This window comes from Lytechinus variegatus, chromosome 17, assembly GCF_018143015.1.
Source record: "Lytechinus variegatus isolate NC3 chromosome 17, Lvar_3.0, whole genome shotgun sequence".
NCBI lineage: Eukaryota > Metazoa > Echinodermata > Echinoidea > Temnopleuroida > Toxopneustidae > Lytechinus > Lytechinus variegatus.
Genome location: NC_054756.1, coordinates 18,563,455 through 18,591,289, shown reverse-complemented (window position 1 = coordinate 18,591,289; position 27,835 = coordinate 18,563,455). Strand labels below are relative to the sequence as shown.

Here is a 27,835-nt window from a genome sequence, read left to right as displayed (position 1 = left end):
CTATCGCGCATCTTACATGTGCAAAAACGGCCATAGCATCATGCACAAATTGGGGCGTTTCTGCACCGCTGAGGTGAGCAAAAATGTTTGGCTCAGGGCATTCTTACACTGACACAACAACGTGTGACTGGATGTTTATTTTTTTTATAAAAAGCCTTGTCAACAGACGAGTTTGGACATTACATTTGCAGTAAAAGGTCACTTGAGACAATCCACCCCTCCTACAATGTACATTGTGGCATATTCATGAATATGAAGATGTTAGCAAAATTTGATGGTTTGTTCTCAAAAGCTTATATTCAAAATTAACTTTTTATACATTTTAGCTTAAAGTGCAGATTCAAATATATATGTTTCAGTATTGATATACTCAAAACTGGAAAGGGTAGTATTTAAGAGCATGTACTCAAAATAAAAAAAGACCTTTATTGACATGTACTCAAAAGGGAAAAGGGTGGGTGTTTTCCAAGCTCTTAGTTTGCAAATATCTGTTTTTGACATTTTTAAAGTAAACATACTTTTCAAATTGCAAAAAATAGGGGTATTTGGCAAAAAGTGTATCTGGAATGAAAAAAAGGGGTGTTGCTCAGGCCAAATTGTAATATTTACGTGCAAAACAGGACAGTATATAAATAAACCAACAAGCTTTGAGTAACAAATTCTGACCGGCGCGTTCGAGAGATTGCATGATCTGTGACATTACAGAATAGTAAATTTTCTTTATTTGGTGTTTTGTTTCATCAGCATTGCTAGAATATCTTTGGCCACGTGTTGCTATTTGAACAAATACAGGATTTAACCCATGTAGGATATAATGGTAAATATTGCTGAAAATGTATAAGAAACACATCTAACAGTAATACATGTACAGATACATTCCTGGGTAACAGAAAAAACTCTTTCAATACCCTAGACCAAATTATGTATGAATCCTTGTTAGATAATAATTTGTCCTTGCATTTTGCATTGGTTAAAATGACCATTTACAATTTGTGCCATTATAACAAATAGACCAAAATTATCCAGAACTCCCGAGTGTAACGTTATATTTCCTTGCACATTGATATCTACATGCAGACTCTACATGGAAAGTTTGACAATACCCTATCAGTTCCAGATCAATTTTCAATTTAATGTTTTAACTGGATCTGAATTTTAATCAACCAATTCATTCAGTGACTATCATTAATTACTGGTATAATTACAGATATAGAGCCTGTAAACAGGGCTCAACAGCCAATCAGAATCAAGGTATCATGGTATTTAACATCATAGTAAAGTCACCATGAATGTAAATCTCTATGAAACCAACTCATAACGTTGGTGAAGTCTCGTAACTAAATATTCAGCAATTCAGTATAATGTTAGGACAGAGGGGACACTCAACATTTTTAACAGATCAATTCAACATTAGACTGCCTCTTTATCTGCAGAAATCAATTCTCATTAGAGTTGAAGAAGATGTACATTCCAATACAAAAATCACTTCTGTAAATGCTCTTTCCAATCCACAATCAATTCCTGGATCAGCTACAGTGGTTGTTCATATGACCAATATCCCTGACAATCTCTCTTTCAGTACATTGGTCACAGCTCAATTGCGCACTCTGATAACTATCCTGAGGGAAGAAATCCCAAAAGTTCTACGATCTCTGCTGCGTTTCAATCTTTCCAACCTCACCGTTTGCTCATATGAGTGTCGCAGTCTGTTAAACTTGACTTCACTTCCTAGCTTGGACCAGAGATTTTGCAAAGCCACCATTATCTAACAACCTCCGAAGTCCATTTTCTTTAAACGTTGGCTGATGCAATCACAAAGTATTCTCACCCCGAGTCTTGTTTGGCTTTTTTCTTGGCCTTCTTAGTCCTTTCGTATCGTATTGTATCACTTTCAAGTGAGGTAAGCTCTGCAAGTCTTTGGGTAAAGTCAGGGGTGGCCCCCGCTACAGGATCATGAAACTGGTACTGGCTCTCTGTTAAAATGAAATAAAATAATAATAGAAATTCAACACTGATTCCCTCTTGGTGGAACTAGGGTTTGGGGCAAGTGGAGCAGCTGCAGGAATGCACTGTGTCTACTGTCCACTTTTTGAATGAATATGAAATCCTTATTGACGGAGTGCACTAGATAGCTGATAAATCAACTTTTGATTTTTCAAAAAAATAATAACATTTCAAAAAAGATTCTACTGCCACAAAATGTTGGTAAGTTTGGATATTTTGTTGGATGACATTCAGATGTAATTCACAATAAGTCTTTATCAAAGCTTTAGGAAGGCTTTAAGGGTATGCATGCATTGAAAAGAGATCACCAATAAATTATTCTGAAATATAACTAAGTAGACCTTCTACAAATCACTGCAACTTACAGCAGCTACAGGAAGCTTCTAAAATAGAATAAAAGCATTTTATTATGCAATGAGCAAGGTGCATTGCTATGTCCATGCATAAATCATATAATTTGTAAGGAGTACTTGAAGAACCCTACTTCGAAATTCCCAATGTAAAACAGCTTACAAACTGAATTGGTCAGTAAGTTGGATAATCGCCCTTGTCAAACTATTTTTTTTCAGACCAGGGGCCCGCGGCCGCTTCATAAACAGTTCCAACTATGGTAACTTTGCCATTATTGCAATTCCCAGAGTGACATGGCTCAGCAGCCAGTCACTATCAATGTTTCCATAGAATAATGGTAAAGTTACAATGGTTACAAGTCTGTTTAAAACAGTTAAGACTATGTTCGCATCGATTCTGCAGATTTATATTATCAAAGGACTAACTCTGTTTTGGAGACTTTGAATCAGACTTGTTTGAGGCAAGGTTCGAACCTCGGTCAACAGAACAGAGTAAACTCGTAATTGCGCATTGTCTTACCACTCACGCCACACCAGTGGAGCTGACCAAACATTGGATTTTACGCAATGCGGTTGTCCATGAATATTCATGAGGCAGAATCTGACTAATACTGAGTCTGCAAAATCAACACTCATTTAGTCTTAACTGTTTGAAACAGGCCCTTGATTGAGGAAAGCATCTGTCTCTCCCTCGCCTTCCAGTCAGATCTCTCTGGTCCCAAGACATATGGACCACAGACTGATTCACCTTTTAATACTTACGTTTGTATCTATCACTCTGCCCTGCCAAGAAAGATGCCCTTGTTCTCGTCTTCATGTTGCTCGTTCTTCCCTGACTTCCCATGGTGCTTCCATTGAGCCCTCCTCCGCTGCTTTCCCTATACCCGAACCCGATGCTCTGACCCCGTAGCGCCCCTGGAACCCCGGAGGTGGACATCGATGCGGGGGGCCCCGAGTTTGTGATGGATAACGAAGCCATGGGATCAACGGGAGGTGGGGCGTGGCCGTGGCGGTAGGCAGTGAGATGAACGTTGGGTTGGTCTCTCATGAAGGAGTTCTTCGACGTGGGGCGGAACCCATTCCTCCTGAGGTTATTCAGATCGAATTGTGGTCCACTTTCACTAACCACTGCAAGAGTAAAGGAGGCGTATTATCAGCAAATCATATGAAGAAAATAGCCTTTTTAAAAGAAAATTTGAGTACAAGTAGGTGACCAAAGAAAAGGGATACATGTATACTAGTCTAAATCTAAACAACCAACACACTGAAAATCAAAATTAAAAGTAGAGTTTCCAAAATTTGAATTCTTGTATTTTGTTTGTACATGTATCGTTTCACTGTACATGGCACATAAAAATATATCAATCGGATGAGCTCATGTCATATCCGCAACTTTATCTTTTCCATTTACACATTTTCTTTTCATCCTTGTGCATTAACAACAAAAATATTTATCAATTGTAACAAATAATGCAATGCTAATTTATGTAGAAAGAGAGGGATCCAAAGTCCCATGTTAACCCAGCAAGTAAATGTAATTAACAATTGATTTTCAATAGTAACTGGTGCATATTGGTCAATGTCATCAATCGTACAAACATATGACTTATGATCATCGGTTAAGATTTTTGTTACCGGCCACTAGTTGTTCTTTGTTGTGTCATTATATCTTCCTATAAAATGAAAAAAATTTATGCATCATCATCAGCTCCACCAATGAAACATGCAATTCGCATAAATGCATGAAAGGTGTACTGGTAATGCATTAATTAAACAATCTTCAACAGATTCATGTCCTGAATTAGTCTGCAGACTGTGCAGACCCAACTCAAATCATGAATCAAGAGGTGGATCTTGAGACAAGTCTAGCAAATGCTACCTGTCACACCGCAATGCAGAACTCCATTCAGCCACCGTAGTCTTAAAGCTTCAGACCACTTTGTGTTTCAACAATCTGAGGAACTTTGTGGAAGAGCACTCATAGATTCATTACCATTCTAATTAGTTACCAAATGTACTAGTAAACAAAGAGTCTTCAAGAAGGTATCAAATTCATTAGTAAACCAGGAATAGCAAAACACCCTTTAGGGCTGGGACTAAAACCCGGGTACCCGGGTCCCGCCCGGAAGCCTCGGGTACCCGGGTAGAAAAATCAATACCCGATACCCGAAAATTGCTCACCAGTATAACGTACATTTGATTTGTATTGCGTAGTGTAAGACATGATTGTAAACTCATCACAAAAGTACACAAGTCTCATTTTGAATCTCACCAATTACCCTCAGAATAACTAGTTTTTCAAGTGATGATGTGACTGAGATCGTTCAATCGTCGCCATGTTTCTTTTGCAGCGCAGTGACGTCATCCAGCCACTGCGACGCAAGCCAATTTATGAATGAAAATATAGTAAGTATGCGCATTGCAAGCCCCACGCAGTATTCCGTCCAAACAAGTCTGCAATACTCTTTCACCTCGTACCAAAATCGACCTAGAATTCCACTTTCCTTTATTTCATATGAATTATGAAAGGTATTCTCAGAGGATCTATTTTCTCACTGATAGCGCACAGGTAAGCAAATTTTTATTACTTCTTGCTTTTCCGTCAAAATCGTACGAAGTAGCGTTGATATTACATCGTGTTCGTGAGTTTGTAGAATCTATCGCTACGTGAACAAAGTCAATTGATTTCCGGGTTTCGGAGCGTCAAACGCGCCGGCCAATCACGATCGTGTTACCATTTTCGGTTTATGATGGACTGAAAATGGTATCAAGAACGTGATTGGCTGGCGCCTCGTATGCTCCGAAACCCGGAAATCAATTGACTTTGTTCACGTAGCGATAGATTCTACAAACTCACGAACACGATGTAATATCAACGCTACTTCGTACGATTTTGACGGAAAAGCAAGAAGTAATAAAAATTTGCTTACCTGTGCGCTATCGGTGAGAAAATAGATCCTCTGAGAATACCTTTCATAATTCATATAAAATATAGAAAAGTGGAATTCTAGGTCGATTTTGGTACGAGGTGACAGAGTATTGCAGACTTGTTTCGATAATGCGTGGCGCACGGGAGGCTTGCAATGCGCATGCTTACTATATTTTCATTCATAAATTGGCTTGCATCGCATTGGCTTGATGACGTCACCAATGGGGTTTTTCCACCAGTCATATTTCGAGCGACATGATTTTCGGGTACCCGGGTACCCGCCCGAAACCTGCCACGGGTACCCGAAGAGAAAAAAACCCGAAAGTCCCAGGCCTAACACCCTTGAAGAATAGAAAGGAAATATTGATATTATGTCTCCATCCAAGGAAAGCAATCACACTGATAGCATTAGCCATGGGACTATACATTAAAAATTGATTATTATATTGAGTAGGAACACACAACCGAAGGAAATCAACAACCACAAACAGCATTGGAAAAGTCACTTTACAACATCATTGGGATTTTGAAGATCAAAGAAGATTATTTTCCTATAAATGATGCATGTAAATTGTTGGTTTTTATTTTTTTTTTACTATGAACTTTAAACCTGCTATAAAGGTGACAGATCACAAGAGAAAAAAAAGTACAAAGGACAGCAACAAATTTTAAAACAATTTTTAAAAACCCTACAAAGTGCTAGTCTAAGAAGTTAAAACTACAGATTAGATTACAATAACATTTATGTATATTATCATGAGCGAAATTTAATTGGTTGAAAATGGATTAAAAACAAAAAGAAAACTTGTATGACACCTTTAATATCTGTTGTCACTGAAAGATCATAGTTTGCCATTAATATTAACTTCTCAACACATCAGCAAAACATACAGTAGGTCGATTGGTACATGTATCACTGGTCAACATTTGTCAGATTTAACTTTATTAAAGGGGAAGTTCACCCTATAAAAGTTTGTTGTAAAATTAGCAGAAGAAAGTGGTGAAAGATTGAGGAAAATCGATGAAAGGTTAAGAAATTTATTAGAATTTTAAGTTTTGGATTGACGTCAAACAAGCATTTGCCCCATGTTATACGTATGTACATGGATATAAAATGTATAAATTTCAAATTAAGTGATGTCTCATATTTGTTTTCGTTTAAGGAACGGGTGCAAAATGATATGTTTATTGATAAATTACAATAAAAGATATTTTCATTTTTTGAGAAAATCACATTTCATTATTTTTTTCACCATACGATAATCATAAGTAGCCATGAGCACTGCTCGCATACGGCGTTAAAGAGCATGCCCCTACAGAAATTTCCAAGCTTGCGGGAAGCGTGCGACTAGCTTGCGCAAGCTTGCGGCATGCTAGTAACTAGCATGCGGTTAGCTTAATAAGCGTGTGTTATGCGTGCAGAGTAATAGTTAAGCGATCTTTTAGCGAGCAGGGACTGTTCGCTAGCATGCACTCGCTTATTAAGCGAGTGCCCTGCTAGTCGCATGCTAGTTACTAGCAAGCGGCACGCTTAAATTTCGGTAGGGGTGAAATTAAAACTAATAATTTCTTTTATTCTTTAAAGGATTTTTCTCAAAGTAACCTTCGGCAGTATTTTCAATAATTTTTGAGATATTTTTAAAAATAAACTTTTTGTCAGGGTGAACTTCCCCTTTAAACACCCTTCATAGTCAATTTCTGTACCCCATGACACTGCCACTATTAAACACTACAAACTGCATCTTAATATTATAGCAATGTTCAAACTCTAACATCTAATTTTAAGGGGAAAATAAGGTTGAACTCTTTTTAGACTTAATACCTTCATTGTTAAATTTTTCTGGGTAATAAGACAGAAGGCTTTCTCTTCTATACCTCAGGGCTACTGGGATAAGATCAATTTCCATGAATGCAAAAGGAGGTAAAAATTGATAAAATAAGTGGTAAATGTTATTTTGCATTAAAGTTCATCTATGAAAACTCAACATTGATTTCAAAAACAAATATCCCTTTTTCAAATAAATGCAACTTTAGAGAAGCATCTGGCTTCTAAATAGCAGTTAGCATTCCACACAAAGGAAAAACAAATTGCTGGAGTATTGCTGCACTCATTTTAATGTACCGGTAGCTACCCTTTGGATGAAAAGTTTATTGGAATCACAGAATATAAAGGTACATGTAATGTATGTAACTAGGCATTAAGAAAAATGTAAGAGGAAGATACTTTTTTTTAGTTTGCAAAGCTAACTTTCACATTGCAACATTTGCAAACATTCATGGCTCAAAGTTACCCCCCCCCACCAAACTTGAAATCAAGGACTCACCTCTTGAATCTAACCTAGGAGGCGGGGGCTGCTCGGTGTTGATCCTCTTCTCTCGTTCCCTCTCAAGCTTCCTCTCAAAATGCTTGAGATCCTCGCTGGACATCTGACGGCCGAGGTCCGAGCTCTGACCGCTAGAGCTGACCACCGGTGAGTTGCCTTGCACTCCATCTTGGTTGGAGAAATTTGTGGAGTTACTAGAGCTGGTGGAAAAATAATACATATAAATTTTTTTGTAAACAAAATGAAATCTTTGAGGAATGAATAATCGCGCACTGAATCAAGGAGGGTGGTCAGGGGTCTGTTTCATATTAGTGTTGCAAGTGTTATGGTAACTTTGCAATTATGCCAACTGTCATGGCAACGGCACTCAGCAGCCAATCACAATCAAGGTTCCCAAGGCAATTGACATAAACAGCAAAGATATGTTATAGTTAGTTAGCCTTTATGAAATGGGGAGTAGATCTGACAATTTGCCAAGCATCAAATTAAGAAGACATTCTCTACTTGTTACTTGGATTGAATGACATTCTAAATATAGTGTAAAAACTTATTTGCATCCATGTGGAATATATAATACATGTAATTGCACAAGAGATAATTAATTTTATTTGTAAAAGGGTGAAAAATAATGATAAACAATCCCAACAAGAATTCAAAAATATTTTTTCTGAAACCTTATACTTATAATATACACAGAATTAAAACTAAAATTTCGAAAAATATTTTAGAATATATCAATTGAAAACAGTCCATAAACACACAAAATTCAAAGTCCAACGTTTTTATATAGAAAAAAATCATAAACTTGTGGCAACATAAAAATATTCAGGAATTCAACTCTTCCACAAATCAAACAAAAATGAAAAAAAAACTGTTTGTAAACAATTTTTTTTTAAATCATTAAATTTCACAAAAACCAGCAGAATTGAAAGCAATATTGAAATTAAAATCATATCAAACTGAAAAAAAAAGTAATCAATACATGTACAAATACAAAGTTTCAACTCAGAAAGAAATAATAAAATAATTATCAATGTAATGCCATAATGAAGCTCAGGTTTTTCTCTTTTTTTACATTTACAGGATAAAAATTTGATTAAGTTGAGCAATGCAAGCATGGAGTGGTACTGACTGAAATCATGCCATTCTTGAATAGAATAAGACAATATGAAGATGTTCAAGAAACAAAATATTAGAGAATATATTAATTGCAAACACAGGCGGTTTGATAAATGAGTACATTTTGTTTTTCAAAATTGAAATAAAATCTTTCATAGGGCTTTGGGGGGGGGGGGGGGGGGGGTATTATTTTGAGGCCTTTAAAGGAGGTAGGGTAATGAGGCATTAATTCATACTTCAATTTCAGGGGCTTTCTTTTCACTGACAACGCATAGTTAATAAGTAAAATACAGGAGTCTTTTTCCCGCTTCTTCTGTTCATTCAAAATTTCTTTAATTTTTTTATAGTAAAATAAACAAACAAAAAAAATTTATAAGGGACCCTATCACCACTCAAGTTAATTTTTTTGTAACTTGTAACTTTAGGCTAAAGCCCCATGCATGCCTCCCAAAGGATGATTATTCCACAAATTCTGTAGGTCTGAGTGCAGCGTGTAAATCTTGTATTACAAACCTCCGGTTTCCCTTGGTCCATCTTTTATCTTTACTGAGGGACTCCCTGTACTGGTTGTCAAGAACATCCAGATACCATTTCTGATTTAGAATTGGAAGTTTAAGGCTCATGGCTGCTAGCGGACTCGGCATCCTTCCGACAAGCCCATCGACATGCATGCACAGAATTGAAGAGGAATGCTTCCCGACTCATGAAAGACTGTCACTCCAGAATGGTCTTGCAGTTGGAAGGATTTTGGAGAGTCAAACTGTCAAGTTCCAGTAGGAAATTAGAAGTTTAATTCCTTCTATAAATACTTGTTGGCTAGATTCCTTCCTTTTTTATTATAGCAAAATGAACATGAATGCACAGAAATAAAGAGAGCAATTCGATTCCTGAACTTGTAACTTCAGAATAGTCCTGAATTCAGAAAGAATTTGGCAGGTAAAGGTTCTAGGAGGGAGTTTAGGACTTGATGGCAAAATTCATTCCTTTCATAAGATGAGCAAGAGAATCATCAATCAGACTTCTAAAATAAAATGGGGATTCAGTGAAAACAAATAAAAATCTGACATAAAACTTTGTCCGTTTCTATTGAAATCCTACATTTCTTGTTGACCCTCCAAGTCTTCAAAGTGAATTCACACCTACATGTAATATCCTTCAAAGATGTTTCTTAGCAAGTTTTTAATCAACCTCACAGGAACATGCTGATTGAATGCCACTTTTGCAACAAACCCACAGTCCATCTTTCGAAGGATCTTTCACAGGTTCTTTCAAGCTTCTAGAATATCCGGACAAATTTACAAGAAAGGCAGTGGATTCCTAATGCTACTGATTCAACTCTATATGCAGCAATATTCAGTTTTGTTGAAGTATTTGATCTTCAGCAGTGGTATTTGGTCTAGATGTTCTTGAGCTGGAGGGAGGCTAACTTTGCATTCAATCGCCCAATCATGCCAATGGAAGCATCTTAAATTAATAAGTGAAGTTCAATATGGGCCTTTATACATGGCAAATCAGCTTTTAGATTCACAAGGCAATTTTGGTCTATTACTGAACAATTTTCTATTTACTGTGGACCATGGTAAAATGGCAACGGCTATAGCTGTTCTATTTAATGACGGCTGGTAATGAATCAGAAAGGTGCATTCGATATCCGATGAGATAAATTACTGTACAATATTCCCAATATGAGATAGCATTCTTGTTTATTAGAAAGCATCCAAGTTTCAACAAAATGCAATCAATCTCTGTATCAATGCCTAGAATGTACCGTAACTGCTCCAATCACTAAGGACATACTACATGTACAACTTCAGTACAACTGATCATCTCTTTCTAGGCATGAAACAGGTTTCAGAACGAGAAAATCATGATATCGTACATCCATTAGAAATACACCCATCTGCACTCTCACTCGCTAGCTCTATCCATGTAGATGATAATCCTGTGTTATGTCAGAAATAGACAGGCTTCCATTCACAATGGTCTTGATCAATAAACAGACAACGGTGTTTTGCTAACGGAGAAAGAAACAGTGTTACAGACACACCAACACTGTATCCAAGTATTCAGGAAGCAGCTGAAATGTGCGAGGAAACAAACAACATCGCTCATGTGATGCCAGCCGCTCATATCCCTGACATATCACAAGATGGTCTGCTAATGAGTTGCTCATCGCACCATCCTTGGAAACATACACTCCTTTGCTCTCAAACTCTGTGTCCTTGATTATGTTGTTTGCTCCCTTACCCCAACCCTCTGGCCTTTTTCCAGCTTCCGTCCTCCTCTGCAGCATTCGTATCAATAGATTATTCTCTTTCCGCGCCACTTGTCTTTGGTAAGGGAAGCCACTGATATGCTTTTCAATTATTCATGCTACACAGATCTCCAAATAGGAAAGGCATACAAACGGATGGAAGGATGTACTGACAATTGATGAAGAGATAGATCATGAATATTCATTAGCTTCATTGGCAACATGTGGTAACCAAAGGTGGACTGTTCCATTCGGCCAATAGGGGTGGATGGTCAAGCTCTTTACCCAAATTGAGTTTACATACAACATGTTGGTTGACTTGGCTATTTTGTTTTTGTTTTTTTACTCTTGTTTTTTTTATTAAGAATAATTTATATAAAGGATATAACATATGTAACCAATCAACACAAAATTGCAAATAAATCAAGAGAATTACCACAGGGGAGAGTGGGGGTACATGTAAATAAGGCCACCAGTTAGTTTTTTAGCTTACTGCTCGAGAATGGTAGGGTCAAATGGATTACTGTTTTTGTAGTATTTGAGACAGTTCCATCGCACAGATTTCAAGCATAGAGAATAGTCTGCAGGCACAGACCCCGATTGAAACTGTGATCAACAAGTGGGTCTCCACTCAAAGACTAGCATATACAAAATTTGCAGTTTCAATTGAGAGGGCCTTCAGTACACAAGGCATGAGTAGGCTGCACATTCAGACCCTTAACTCTAGTGAAGGGTTTGCACAGCAGACTACATGTACATAGAGAAAGTCTCACAACCCAGAGCACATGACCAGGAGCACAATGAACTCAGCACCTCAAAATCAAAACTATGAAAGTAAGGTTGCATTGCCACTTAAAGGACAAGTCCACCCCAACAAAAACTTGATTATAATAAAAAGAGAAAAATTCAACAAGCATAACACTGAAAATTTTATCAAAATCGGATGTAAAATAAAAAGTTATGGCATTTCAAAGTTTCGCTTATTTTCAACAAAATAGTTATATGAACGAGCCAGTTACATCCAAATGAGAGAGTTGATGACATCACTCACTCACTATTTCTTTTGTATTTTATTATATGAAATATGAAATATTTTGATTTTCTCATCATTGTCATGTGAAATGAAGTTTCATTCCTCCCTGAACACGTTAGAATTCCATTATTTTAACATTTTGTGCTTCAGGCAAGGAGGTCCTAATCGTCAAATTCGTAAAAATTGAAATATTGTATAATTCAAACAATAAAAAACAAAAGAAATAGTGAGTGAGTGACATCATCAACTCTCTCATTTGGATGTAACTGGCTCGTTCGTATAACTATTTTGTTGAAAATAAGCGAAACTTTGAAATGTCATAACTTTCTTATTTTACATCCGATTTTGATGAAATTTTCAGCATTGTGCTTGTCTGATTTTTCTCTGTTGATTCAAATCAACCTTTTTCTGAGGTGGACTTGACCTTTAAGAGAGACAAGTACTGTACCTACCCAGTAATGTGTATTAACTTTTATCTTAGTACTTTACTTGTTTAAAGGATTATTGTTCATGCCATAACTGTAGTAAATTTCACGAAAAATAAATAACGAAGTTATTGAATTGAATGTTGATCAATATTTTGTGAACAGTTATGAACATCGTCATGAATATTCATGAGGTGGGCTGATGATGCCACATCGTCACTTTCCTTTTATTTATGTTATTACATGTTATTGAATTGAAAATTTGTCAATATTTTGTGAAAACAGTTATGCACATAGTCATGAATATTCACTAGGTGGGCTGATGATGCCACATCGTCACTTTCCTTTTATTTATGTTATTACATGAAATCATAACTGTTTCATTTTTGCATACATGTGTATTAAGTCACTATTTAAGTGATGTGTCTCCATTATGATGGAATAAGATGCAGCAATAAATAATAAATGCACTTAATCAGTTGACAATCCAATCACTTTTAGTTCTTGGTAGAAAAAATTTGAATACCTAATTTCATATAATAAAATACAAAAGAACAATAGGGGATATTACATAATCAGCCCACCTAATGAATATTTTTTTTTGTCCTCATCAGAGGTATTTATTACATTAAAATCAATAATCAGACACATACAATAAATACAATTACTTTCATACTTCACGATCTTTTGATTTCATTATACGTTTTTTCTGATATTTTTTTTATATTGTTACTCTTTTACATTGAAATCAATAACCACCTAATGAATATAAAGACATGCCTAGAACTGTTTCACCAGAATAATGCAAATCTTTAAAATCTGTTTAACAATTTTGATCTGTGAATTTACCGTATACATGTACATTCGTAATTCCAAAGCTTCGTTATTCCGAAGGTTCGTTATTCTGAAGGTTCGTATTTCTGAAGGTTCATAATTCCGAAGTTTCGTAAGTTCGAAAATGAAATGAAGTTCGTAATTCCGAAGGTTCGTTAGTTCGAAAACAAAGTGAGGTTCGTAATTCTGAAGGTTCGTTAATCCAAAAACAAATGAGGTTTGTTAGTCCGAAAACTTAATGATTAACAAACCTTATTTCGTTTTCGGACTAACGAAATAAGGTTTGTTAGTCCGAAAACTTAATGATTAACAAACCTTATTTCGTTTTCGGACTAACGAACCTTCGGAACAAACTTTATTTCATTTTCGGATTAAGGAACCTTCGGAACAACGAACCTTATTTTGTTTTCGGACTAACCAACCTTCGGAACATCCAACCTTATTTTGTTTTCGGATTATCGAGCCTTTGGAATAACGCCACAAATGTTCAGAATGACGAAACCTTTTACGTTTTCGGATTAACGAACATCGAGGTATAGGCAATTTACGTGTTTCGGAATTACGAACCTTCGCAATTACAAAGTGTAACCGAATTTACTCTACATGTATATAAATATCTCCAGCCTGGACCATCCTTAAAGGACAAGTCCACCCCAACAAAATTTGATTTGAATAAAAAAGAAAAATCCAACAAGCATAACACTGAAAATTTCATCAAAATCAGATGTTAGATAAGAAAGTTATGACATTTTAAAGTTTTGCTTAATTTTACAAAACAGTTATATGCATATATCCAAGTGGGTATGCAAATGAGGAGACCGATGATGTCATCCACTCACTATTTCTTTTGTATTTAGGTATATTAAATAAGGAATAACAATTATTCCTTGAACAAGTGGAATGGGCTATATGATGTTTGTCCGTATAAATAATATTGTATAATTTAAACATTAAAAACAAAAGAAATAGTGAGTGACATCATCAACGGTCTCATTTAAAACTTAAAAAATGTCATAACTTGCGTATTTTATATCTGATTTTGATCAAAATTTCAGCATTTTGCTAGTTTGATTTTTCTATATTCATTCAAATCAAAATTTTTCTGGGATAGACTTGAGGAAATTGTATATTGATGAGAAGTGAGCCAATTATCACATCCTTAGTCCTCACAGCCCAATCCAGACATGTACCAGCAGTGCACCAACTCCCTCTTGCACAAAAATTGTATCTATGGTAACTTATCAACTTTTAAAGCCCATTTTCAATTTTGGCAAACCCATTTTGAGTGAATATCACTACTAAATTCATACATGTATATGAAAGTGTATTCAATACACCAAGATTAGAGTTAGAATGGATGAATTATGTTCTGTTTCATCAAGGAGTAACCGACTCCTTGGTTTCATTTGATAAATTTTGATATTCTACATGAGCCATGATTTTGAACCGGTGCCCATAGAATCAACATGGAATTCTAAAAAGAACTGACAGTTTGCTATATATAAAAAGTTGAGTTTATCTGAACTGAATTCTAAACATTTCGATCAATTTTCATCTGATGCACAGGCCATGTACAGTGTAGGCCTGTAATCCCGGGGGGGCCACTTACATTGACGAGTGGATACCATGCGCGACCAAAAAAACACGTAAAAAGGATGTCCTTTTCACGATAGGGCACGTTACGTACGTAACGTGAAAAGGGTGTCAAAAACACAAAAATAATGAAAAAAGGGTATCTATTTCGCTAGGAAAATTACGTGTTTAGGGTCGAATTTGCGGGGATGATAAAACAAAATTAAAATGCTTTATAAAGGATGTCCTTTTTGCCCCAGCACTACGTGTTTAGAGTCCTATTTGCGCGAGGTGTAGAAGGTGGGTCGTACTAAACCAAATAAGGTAAAGCCGACAACCAAAGGACCCGTAACAATAAAACATTCCTGTACTTGTTTAGAGGTTCATTTCAGGGAATATTTGCCAAGAGTATCGTTTTGTTTCCAATACTTGTTAAGGGTAGGGTTTCACACGCCAGTTACTTGTTAAGGGGTGCATTTTCAGAATATGGAAATTACGTGTTTAGGGTGCTTTTCGAGACCCCATGGTCGCGCATGGTATCCACTCGTGAATGGAAGTGGCCCCCCGGGCCTGTAGTACAGTACTCAATATGCATATAGCAGGAGAAAGGGATTAACACTTTTTTTAAGAGGCATCCACTATAATAGACTCAACATGATCTACTTCAAGGCTTAAGACCACTTAAACATAATAAAGATGAGATAAGAGGATTTAACTTGAAGGGCTCAAAGGGCTTCTATTTTGTCAATCAACTGAAGAGCCAAAATACATGTATACTGTAATGAGTATGTGCCAAGAACCTCTACATTTCCTTGATGTAGTAAAATGCAGCTCTGAGACTGGTATTCTAACATGCAAAAACAAATCACGAAGTCTCATTTGAATACAAAATTATTTTTACTTGGGAGGTAAAAGTCATATTGTTGTTGAGCCTACACATGTAGGCCTACTGTGTACATATACATTAGGCAATTAAGACCTCTGGCTTGGATATATTCCTATTTCTCCACTAGTCAGCATACTATAAAATGATGCATCTAATGATGTAAGTTCATGAATAAACATTTAATAGGAACAAAAAGCTGCCCACATGCAGATTTCTAAAGCAATATCATCCATTATCATTTCTTGTTATGTTATTTTTATACTTGATTGGATTCTTTCTTAAGGTACAGTACATGTGTCTCTCAATTTTAAGCTTTATAAAAAAAAACCTTGAGAAGGTAAACTTTTAGATAAAAGTGATTGGCATGCATTATACAATAAATCATATTACTTCCTACATGTTCTAACAGCATCTTCATTAATTACAAACCAAGAACACACTTACCCAATGGTTAGAGCTGGCATACCAGTAACCACCCGACGGCCTCCCTCCATGGTGTAGTATACCTTGTGGGGCGAGTTACCCGCGCTGAGGGTATCCCGGTGACGATAGGTCATACGAAACATGATACAGGGTCAGGAGGGTACTACTCGCCAAGTTCAAACAGTATTACCCAACAGGTAAACACGGTTGATAAGACCATGGATGCAGAGTACCGACAACAATCTCAGTGCTGTCTGGACACAGCGTTTGACGCTCCTGTCATGTTGGCAATCAAAGTTCGAGGTGTTAGGATTGTAATTTGCCCTGACTGATCATGGTGCATGTTTGTAGTAAAATGCCAGGTTTTTATGATTAAAATATGTTTAGCAATCAAACATTGTAGGTTCACTCCTGACAGTACTACCTACAGTGTATGGCATCTTCATGATGAAAGTCATTTCTTACTTTATGAATATCTACAAAGTCAAAGACAGGCTGAAAAGTTGACCCAGCTCACCTCACCAATAACATGGTCAATTTCTTCGAGGAAGTTCTCAACCATAGCACATGCATGTGTACACTGGCTGCATTTACACCAATTGGTCCCGCAGTACATCGAGATCAAGGTGTACAAAGTTAAAGTGTTTGGTTTTGAATTCTAAGGTGAAAAGTACACTAGCAAAGATAATCTCTGATCAAAGAATTTTGAATGATGATGATGCTAATTGTGGGTCACTTCATCCCAGCCACAACTTTGTCTCGAAAAAAATTGTCCAACTATGCTTCAAGGCGGTAGAAGTTGTATGCTGTCAAGTCATTCCAGTGATCAATGCTATATTGCACTTGCAGGGATATGAATATTGCACTATCATAACATGAAGGCAAGCAGAAAGTCAATCGATGCTTTATTTGTAGAAATACATCAACAAACTTGACTCCAATCATGAAAAGGCAGCAAGATGTCAATTTCGTCAAATAAAATGTGACATATTGCACACTATTAAAGGGAAGAACATGTCGGTACATTGAACATGTACAAGTCATTCGCTGTCTTCTTTCATGAATTATACACAACTTCACATGCGATGAGCCGATGACCCATGTAGATCCTGTATGCTTCAGCAAATTTGTCTGCTGTTTGCTATCAATGCGTGAAGATAGGATTATGTGCGATAAGAATGAGCTTAAGAAGCAGAACAATCGTTTGATCATATTCAATCAACCAGCGCCAGATGGTGAATGACTTCTGTGTGCTACGATACCAAAGCAAAGATGTACAGTAATCCAAAAACAGCAGCAAAGTTTGTTCCTCACAGGCCTTGCAGACATATCAATGTCAAGTCTGCATTCTCCAAGCCACCTGATGCCACTTCTTCCAAAAAACTAAGCATGTCTAGGGTTTTCATGCTCTTAGGTTTCAACTCTCGTGACCTAATACAGTCGCCTCACTACATTCCCTGCTCATACGTACCACGCCACAGGCAAAGACCGGTACCCCTTCCCATGTTATGTACAGAGTTTAACGGCCTATTATTCTATTAACCCTCTATTCCTTCTAGCTCTCCCTATACCTATTGTCTATCAATGGACGAGATTCAACTCAAGGGGGCAAACTCTGCCCCCCTGGGTCATGCCTTGGTGGGCACTTACAAAGGATCATGGGCTTTTCTATTGGTGATGGGTTGTCAAACTCTTGAATCCCAATTCTTCTAATGAACACACCTCAGATCCATTTGTTAGCATGTTAATAGTACAAGTATTGCATTCTGAACAAAGTACAAAAATCCTTTTTTGTGTGTTTTTGTCAGTGTTACTTTTGCTCCCTCTATTGATGGTGGGCTATGCAAATTCAAGAACAAAATTAGGCCTTACTTCATCTCTGATTGTTAATCAATTTCAGCTTTGCTGACTATTTCCAAAACTCTTCAGAGCTACCAATGAATATTATTCATAGAGAAATCAAACTAGCCTAACAATGAAAATTTCATCGAATTCGGATGTACATGTATAAAAACAAAAGTTATTAATTTGCACATTGAGGAATGGCATCATATACTTTATCATTTCTGCATGCAAATACAAAAAAAAAAAAAAATATATAGAATTTTATTTCTTCCAAAAAATAATAATAATGATGATGTCATGCATGATGATAACAATAACAAATAATGTCAACTTTCCTTATTTTTTCTCTTCAGTGTATTTGTACAAGCACCTGTTGGCTGTAAAAGCTACATATATGTAGCTATCACTGGTCTCAATAATTCATTTGAATTATTCTCATAACATTATCACAGACACTACATATAGATCATTACGTACATGTAAGACAAGTGCTTCAGAAAACTTGCATATATAAAATCAATAAAATTTGATACAAAATGGGAAGGCCTCAGGAAACATCTTAAATGCTATCTACAATTGTGTGGAGAAAATAAACCTAAAAAAAAGTTTTGTTGATTGTATCACTTTAAGCAGGAGGAATCTTTTAAATTAGTCCATGTTGGAACGTTTCACAGAAGTGTGAATCTATTTGCATAGCTCACAGAAATATCACCTGCTGTAAGTACTTGTATTGTAAAGACCTAACGAAACTAAAGATAATGAATATCAGGGGAATGACAACAAATTTTTATTATTTTAGATATGAATGATGATGCCTGATGATATTCTTAATACTGTCCTTGAAAAAGACATTGATTTGTTTAAAAATGTGACAAATTAATCTATTGAAAGGCAACTGCTACATGCAAAACTAAATCAACAATCTGTTATTTATGGCTATTTCCACCCACTTATCACTCTGATTTTCCTCTGCACCTGCTGTTACAATATCCGAAGGATGCCACAAAAAGAGATAATTTTACACTGTCTCCTTGGAGAAGAAGTGTTTTCATTAGCCGTGCGCATCCAAGCAGCCTTGCCATTAGAATTGGCAGTACCTAGAGAGCTTGGGTGTACATGTTGGGTGAATGATCTGCACATAGCCACACGGAAATCTCCTCAAAAATGGCCAAAGCAAGGAAATTGATGAATGAAAATGAATGGATGGATGAATGAATGAATGAATTTTATGAATGAAATATCAGTGATTGCACTGGTATAAAAATCGACTCCATCTTCACTGTAGTTCAAACTTGTTTTCAGTAACTTTGAAATTGATTACATAATAAATCCTGCTTTTGTAATGCTACGAATTCGAGATAATAATACGGATATTACACTTTGTCCTTTTACAGTCACACATACAGGTATGATTGCATTTCTAACCTACATGTTACTTGTATGTCAATGACATTTCATGTATAATAGAGGCCGTTCTCACTATGCTTTTTAAAACTAGCTTACTGGAAAGTGGAAACCGATTAAGGAAACCAGTTTTCAAAATCACTTCACATAAAGCGATCTTGTTGCTATGGAAATGCTTTCTCATAAAATTCGAAACCGCAGCGTAGGCATTCTACTTTTGCCGTGTGGAATAGCGCTCTCACAATGTGCGAAGATCGCTTTCCGAAGAACGGATGTGTCCTCACTTACGCTACCAGTTTAATGAGGCAAAGCAATCTTGAAAATTACATCGCGAGGTGGTTTTCTGAACCGGTTTGGAAGATCGCTTCCAAGACCGCTTTGACCATTCTCACTACGCGTTAAACTAGTTTCCAGTAAACTAGTTTTAGGAACGTAGTGAGAATGGTGTCATAGATGCAATGTACATGTACGAGTAATTTGTATTTCTACAACCAATTTGTTAATGAAGCATACATGTAGGTTTTACGAAGAATATTTCTGCATGATTTTTTCCATTGAAGAGTTCATGATAAGGAAAATATTCATTAAACCAAAATTCAGTAAAATATCCCTTACTTTGTCAGAGCTGAAGGAGAGCAGTTGGAGCAAGGAACTGCAAATGAAATTCAAACGTTTGGTAAAGCTTAATGATATTGAATATCTATGCATACATGCGTATGTTGGACTCAGAGTTTCTGTCTCTATGAAGACAGCATTGAGTCTCCTATTCTGATGGGCCATCTCTAATTTCTTAGAGACAGAAATCATTGTATGCATTTAAATACAATATGCACATTAAAGAGCGCTCACAGCAGTGGAGCGAGCTAAGGTTGATTCTGTAAATGCATTCCGTGTGACGGTGTAAGAAGGGCCATCTGCACCAGCCCGAGTTTTCAAATTAGCGCGCTATTTCTGATCAGAATTCTCCAGATCTGAACAATCTTGAGATTATTTGTAATGGAGACACAATTATCGCGCTAGTTCGTAGGATTAATCTCGAGATTGCAATCCCAAGTCAATTTGGATTATTTGCAAAATAGCATGCTATTTTATGAATTATCCTGCTAGTTTGCAGGTGCAGATGCACTCAGGATTATTTATTCACTGTGTCCGACCATAAAGCATCGATGCCTCGCTCGAGCAGAAATCGCACTTCTTGCGAGGGTGGAGACGGGTTTCTTGAATCGCGATATTAATCACGAAGAAGGCCGATTGGGCTAAAATCTTGAGACTGAGCAAACTCAGGCTGGTGCAGCACTGCACAGTGACCCTTGCATCCATGGACGTCATGTGTATATATACAACGTATGCCTCGGCCAAGTTCAAATTATTTGCCATACTGCCTAGGGTAAATTTATCACAACCGGGATGAACTTACTTGTTACAGTTGTACTCTGCACTTTTGGACGAGGCCACGATCGGTAAAACAGTCACACTCCTCTCCAGCTTCGGGTTCTCAATCTGAGCCTTGGTACGACGATCCCGAGCACCGATAGACGAGTAGTTGCGGGTGATCGTAATATTGCTCTCCCCGACAGTCACCACGTACCCCTTGAAAGCCCCACGGGTGACAACACTACTACCACTGTTGCCGGAGTGGTGCCGGAGGTTGGTGTGGTGCCTGCCGCTCATGGTTGCCACCATGGTGTAGAGATGACTGCAACAAGTGGCACCTAGTCAAAACTGCGGTTGCAATTCGGGCGATACAGCACTGAAGCGATACAGCACTGAAGCGACTCAAACCATCATTGATCAATATCTATAGGATATTAGAAAACAACCTACATTGGATTGCCACACTGAACATATTGATTTCTATAGGAAAAAAAAATAACCAACTGGTAAATTCAGTCTGTACAAAAATAAACACAATGAGCACTTTTTCCAAAAGAAAATTTTCCCAAGACAAAGAACATTCCAATGACAATGTCATTTACACAAGAATTGTGCTATTTTAGTGTATACGCTGTGAACAACACCCTTCCATGACAATTCCAAGCTGAAAATAAGTTCAATTATTTCTAAATCCAAAGATCTCAAGTATAAATCAATATTGACATCTGAGATGCAACTGATATTCAGCACATATATGCTGCATCAAAAGATGGGAATAAGATATGACAAAACATTTCTATTGAATACTCCACTCATTCAGTCACATTTGTAAACACTAATATCACGATTGTGATATTGTGAGAACAAAGTTCCAATCGAACAGATCAAAAATCAATTCTGATATTGCACATGAATCAAAGTGCAAATTGAAGCCACTTGAAATGAGTTTTAAAATAAGAATACAATAAATTTGGCTTTTCGAGCTGGTATCTAGACTAGATCTGGAGTCTCCATAAATCATTATTTCCATTTGCCATTTACAAAAATAAATGAAAATCTATCAGCTACATTGTACGACTACTTGTATTAAGAGTTTCTAATTCTTCTGGTCAATGTAAATAATGAAATCAGGGGGGATTTTTTTTTTTGGCTTTGAGTTTGTTTTTAATTTTGTCTGTGGCTACTTACCAGCCCAAATTTTCTATCTAATGCAATTTACATTGGACCCTGTCTAAATTTCAGGGAGGGGGAGGGGGATTGTATTTTTCCAGGGCCTTTGGCTTTGGGCTTGGAGCATTTGAGGGGTAAATTTGCTAATCAGTATACCAGTTTGTTTTCCATGAGTGAAATGTGCATGATTATGCAAAAGTTCATGCGCCACAACAGCAGAAGGCAATGAAATATCTGATTTATATGGAAAATATCCATGCTCAGGACTATATTTTGGGGAAAAGTATTGGAGACATTAGTGATACAGGCATGTTCAATAACGGACCCACTGAAGCTTTAAGTTCAGAATCTCCAGGGTGAGAGATGAGAATTTTCCTATTTTCTTAAATTCACTTTTTTATTGATTCACTGTATTAAAAGCAGTCACTTTAAATGTACATGTAAGTTCAAAAATTAATGTTTTTAACATTTGGCCAATAAGTAATTGATGAATACAATATCTTTAAACATCTTCTAAATAGTACTTCCTACTCAGTACTTACTCAGGTTGGTGACCTACTGTATGGATGTCGTTAATATTGTATACTGTACTCTATAAGCACCCTCACATACCATGCAAACGGTTAGGCCATACCACTGCAAATGATTACAGATCTCAAATCTTGCCTCTCTTTGGAATGGGAACAAACAGAGAACTAATTCGCAAATCAACACGGGGAAGTATCTATTCTTGAGCCGCTCTCATTGTGTACCTACTGACCAGTTAAGCTGAACGGCTTCCATTCAAACAAAGAACACCTTCAAAGACAACCTGTGGTTAAATAAAAGGAGCTGGAATCATCCATGAATGGACATTACCATGCATGAGAGACAGGTACTGAATAGATGAATGAAGCCATAAAAGGGAACTTGGAGGGGGGCACAAAAGCCCACAAAGCTACCTAAACAACAAGTGGTTAGCTGGTGTTGTATAGGACATATTGATTTTGATGCACTGGAGTCAACTGAAGGTTTGTTTTATCAAAAGATTCACAAAGCAAGGTTGCTTCTCTCAGACATTAACCAATATCATGAGTTAATTGACCCCTCAATTAGTGATTTCATGACCCCTTCTATTCGGCACATTTTTTTTTCAGAATACAAAGGGGTTTTTTTTAGTCTGTGCTGGGATTCTACCTAATGCACCAGCCAGGTCACACCAGCATTCCCTCATTTTCTTTAAGCCCTTGCACTCCTAGCTTCTTCCATATTCCTATTATGATCATATCATTGTAAATACAAGTCCATTCTGCCACTTTCTATTTACAGTCCCATGACTAATTCATCTTCAAGATTCTATTTTGTATCCCGTTCTCTCTCTCTACTCCAATTTCACCCCCACATTCCCAACTCCCATACAGATAAAGAACATCCAGAGATCCTACATGTATCTTTTAATATGCTCTCTCTTTAATACATGCCAACTTTTTAAATAACAAATCATGTACTGAAACACAGAAAATCTAATTTGTGGCAATCACACAACGAAAGAAAAAAAATCTTACTAAATCTGATAAAACCTTCATGGTTTATGGGAGGTATGCTACCGGTATATATTGTTTCCTCTCCATGAAAGAAACAACAATGAGTCCAAACCATTGTGTATTCATGCAATCTATCTATTGATTATATCTTATTAATAGCAGGGTCTGACCTTGGGCTTGTCTTTTTTTGATTACTTGACAGACTTGTCAAAATTCATTTTGATTTCTAACATTCTTATACAGTTCAGCACTGTCCCAATGGTTTGCAATAATATCATGATTCAATTTTATGGGGGGGGGGGTAAGTTGCATGTAATTTGTTATTGATAGCTAGTCTTAAAATATACCTTTTGAAATTAATGTACAGAAAAAAAAATGAGCCAAAACATTTTTAATTTATAAATGTTAAATAAAATTGTTTTGAGAGGAAAGGTACTTGTTTTGCTACGTGTCAGATATGATCTAGGCCTATAAAGACTAGCACTCCTCTCAAGAATGTTGCATTATGGTTTTGAGTAGATGAGGACTTGAGGATAAAGGAATGCTAAGTTAAAGGGGTGGTCCATGCTGAAAGAATTTATAGCTTAATAAATAGAGAAGAATTCACTGAGTAAAATGCTGAAAATTTCCTCAAAATCGGACAACAAATAGCAAAGTTATTGAATTTTAAAGTTTAGTAATATTTTGTAAAAACAATCGTCATGTTTATTCATTAGGTGGGCTAATGATGTCACATCTCCACAAGTTTGTACTTTTGTATTTTGTTACATGAAATTAGGTTAATTCAAATTTTTTCCTCCAAGAACTAGAAAGATTGGATTGACAACTGATTTAGTGCATTAGATATTTATTGCTGCAACGTATTTCATTATAAGGGAGACATATTATTCACACAAGTATGAAATCATGAAAAAAATATGATTTATGTAATAACACAAGAAAACGGAAAGTGGAGATGTGACATCATCAGCTCGCCTAATGAATATTCATGACGACTGTTTTCACAAAATATTGCTAAAGTTTAAAACTTCAATAACTTTATTATTTGTTATCTGATTTTGATGAAATTTTCAGCATTTTGCTCAGTGAATTCTACTCTGTAAATTATAAATATTTTCAGCCTGGACCACCCCTTTGATATTGTCTTTTATTTTATTATCTTGTCATAGTGCAGGTTCTAGACCTGAAAATGAATCTCTACCATTCTCTACAGAAGTGAATTCATCTAAAGGGAGGGTACAAAATACCAAACAGATCACCAGGGGGCTTGTACATGTAGAAATATAACAATCAAATGCAACTGAACTTTCAACCAATTAGAATGATGCTTTTTGTACAAGAGTCAGTGGCATTGTAAAAACGCAACTCTTGCAGCAAATGGGGTCCTGATCTACTAGTGTATAACAATGTTGTTTTGCATTGGGAGATGCCAATTCGGCATGTCAAAAGGGAGTACTAAAAACGAAAAAGGAAATTCATAAAAGTACAATTCATACTGATGTGCTATTATGTACATACTGTACAACTTAACCAACATTAAAAGTTTTAAAACAGTCTGTCTTTTCAAAGTTGAAGTGCAGTGCATAGTCCACCCCAACACAAAGCTGATTTGAATCAAAAGAGAAGACCCAAACAAGCATAACACTAAAAATTTCATCAAATTGGATGTGACATACATGTATGACATAAAGGTTTTGCCTAATTTCACAATTAACAGTTATATGCATGCACATCTTGGTCGTATTCAAATGAGTGGATTAATGACATCACTAACTCACTATTTCTTTTGTATTTTATTATACAAAATATGAAATGATTTTTTTTCTCCTCATCGTTGAGTGAAATAAGGTTTTATTCTTCCCTGAACATGTGGAATTCGTAATGCTTTTGTGGTTTAGTCAAGTTGGGCAATATCGTAAAATCTGTACAAAAATGAAATATTGTATTCAAAGTTTCAAACAATAAAAAGCAAAAGAACTAGTGAGAGAGGGTCATCACTGACTGTCTCATTTGCATGTCACTGAGTTGTGCATAAAGTGCATATCTACTTTTTGAAAAATAAGAGAAACTTTGAATAAAAGCCACTGAACCAGGTTGGCCAGTTAGGTAAATACCTTTCAAACAATCAACAGTTTGTGATAATCTGCCTTTCACGATCTCAAACAAATTGCCTTTGAAATTAAAGCAATGCAGATCCATTTATATATCACAAATTTATACCCCAAAATATGGAAAATTAATCATAAGCGTAATAACATTCAGACATCCAAATGGTATGCGCCTTGAAACCCAAGAAAACAACAACAATGAGACTACAAGTTTTGACATCAATAGTTAGCAAACAAAATCAACAAATATCATAATATACAAACAAATAAATTTGAACAAACTAAAAAAAATTCAAGAGTAACCAAGAAAAAAAATAATAACTCACAAGAAATGAACAGGAAACACTGAAACAGCAAAAAGCTGCAAAGTCAACTGGGCTCTTTCACAAAAAAGGTTTAATGAATCACTAATTGCCAGTAATCCTAAACAAATCAGAATCATTAAACAATTCTAATTGATCATAAACCTTTGCGCTCTAGTGACGTTAACAACACATATGAATTTGATAGAACTTATTTATTACAACAACAGGTGCATGCATGATTTACCCAGGATGTGTCCTGCGATGTTCAAAGAAACTGGTCCACGTCAAATCAGGTTCAATGATATCGGGTTGACTACCAAAATCTAATTTCTCTTCATTAGAAGAGGAATAAAATGGGAAGAAATCTTTCAAATCACACACTTTTTCCCATACACAGTAAAAGTCAAAGTGAAAAAAACAATCAGGGAGGGAGTGAATCACTCTTACTAAGTACTGGAAAGATGCAATGGGCAACTTGGTGAGCTTGAGCAACTATTCTTGGCCATGACGTGAGTTTTATACTAGCCAGTAAGGACATAGATGCAGTTGAATCCCCACCCCCTCACCAACTTACATTATTTAGTAAAAAAGACCTAATGAACTGGAAGCTAATAATAATCAATTTCCTTTTCTTGGGAGCTGTTACAAAGTGTGACTGAAAGTTGAACTTCTTATAGACTATAGTTTTCCAATAATGTAGACCTAGTGTCAATAATATAGACCTAGAGAAGAGCTTTAATCAACACTGTAAAAATCACTCACTGGCTGATAATTATTCTGTAATGTGTGATTTGAGAGAAGTTCTGATCATTTTTTTTTTCAATATTGGATGATAAATCAATTCAAATAGATTTTGTTGACTTCTCAGTTCTCTCATCACAGTATGTTCTTAATTTTTTCTTTTATATAACCTTTTTTAAAAAGTCTTTTCACTGCTTTTAGGCTTTACAATGGTGGCGATGTCTTGTTTGAAAGGAGAAAACTAGTAAGAAAATCAGACAGATCACGACTGAAGGTTTTGAAGAATAAAGGGAAAGGAACAGGGCAGTTGGGGCCGTTTAAAAATGACATCAATGAAGATTGGGCTTTAGCCCTCACATAAAAAGTTAAGCTACATGTTGGCTAGATCTTAATTTAACTTTGTGAACAGACATGCTCATTGTCGAATCATTGCCAATTAAAGTGTTAAGTTATGAATATGATGCAGCTGCTGCCTGCATGCTGCACTGCAGTTAATGACTTTCTCAACTCAAAGAGTCTAACATAAGTTGCATTGCAATGACAGAAACATTTATGGTTTTGAAACACTTTATTACACAGTTTATTAATATTACTTTTAAAAATTTGACTCAATTTTTTTTGGGCATAAAAATAGAACAGCTTCAATCAAGTTCAATATGCACTGTACTATTTGTAGTGTAGGGCCCACATGCACATTTCGCCACCACCCCCAACCCCCAGTCCTGCCTGGTCCCAAGACCCAGGACATACATGCAGGTCAAGGTCTTACTTACTGGTTTGCGCCTTTTGTTGGTTAAAATGCAGCCGTTTTCTTCGTTGAGCAGCAAGGATGAGGTGCGATGCAGAGGAAGCAACGCCCAATGGCAATGCCGTGCTGCGATTGCTAGGCCAATGCCGTGGAGGTGTCCCAGATGCCAACGGACCGTTCCCCGATCGGTTCCCCGAACTGTAGGGCTTGGTGTCCGTGACCGGGTGGACAGTGAGCGTGACCACACTTGGAGTTGCGACAGCAGAATCCCAAGCTGTTTGGTCAGATGATTGCTGGGAATCTTTTGATAAAGCAAAATTAGTCGATGACCACCAATCTCCTTGCATTATTATTCAACCGAGAGCACAGTTTAGATGAAGAACAACAGTAAACGAGCAGACGACACCATCAATTAATTGACAGCGTTTCCAATTTTAGATTTCTAGGCATGCAAGAACTTGCTA

General features: G+C 36.5%; 1 protein-coding gene across 6 annotated transcripts; it reads right to left on the bottom strand.

Annotated features, from left to right (window-relative positions):
* Positions 1–40: 40 nt before the first annotated feature.
* Positions 41–27,456, bottom strand: LOC121430647. 6 transcript variants are annotated; one of them, XM_041627972.1, is made up of 6 exons: positions 27,397–27,456; positions 20,820–21,200; positions 7,608–7,807; positions 7,106–7,168; positions 3,117–3,482; positions 41–1,973 (listed from the first exon to the last, which is right to left on the bottom strand). In XM_041627972.1, the coding sequence occupies exons 2-6, from the start codon at positions 21,083–21,085 to the stop codon at positions 1,825–1,827; spliced, it is 1,044 nt and encodes a 347-aa protein (XP_041483906.1). In that variant the 5' UTR covers positions 21,086–21,200; positions 27,397–27,456; the 3' UTR covers positions 41–1,824. The 6 variants fall into 6 exon arrangements, with proteins under 6 accessions (XP_041483906.1, XP_041483905.1, XP_041483907.1 ...); XM_041627971.1 differs by lacking the exon at positions 27,397–27,456 and adding an exon at positions 22,489–23,424; XM_041627973.1 differs by lacking the exon at positions 27,397–27,456 and adding an exon at positions 22,489–23,423 and having other exon boundaries at positions 7,106–7,165.
* Positions 27,457–27,835: the final 379 nt, after the last annotated feature.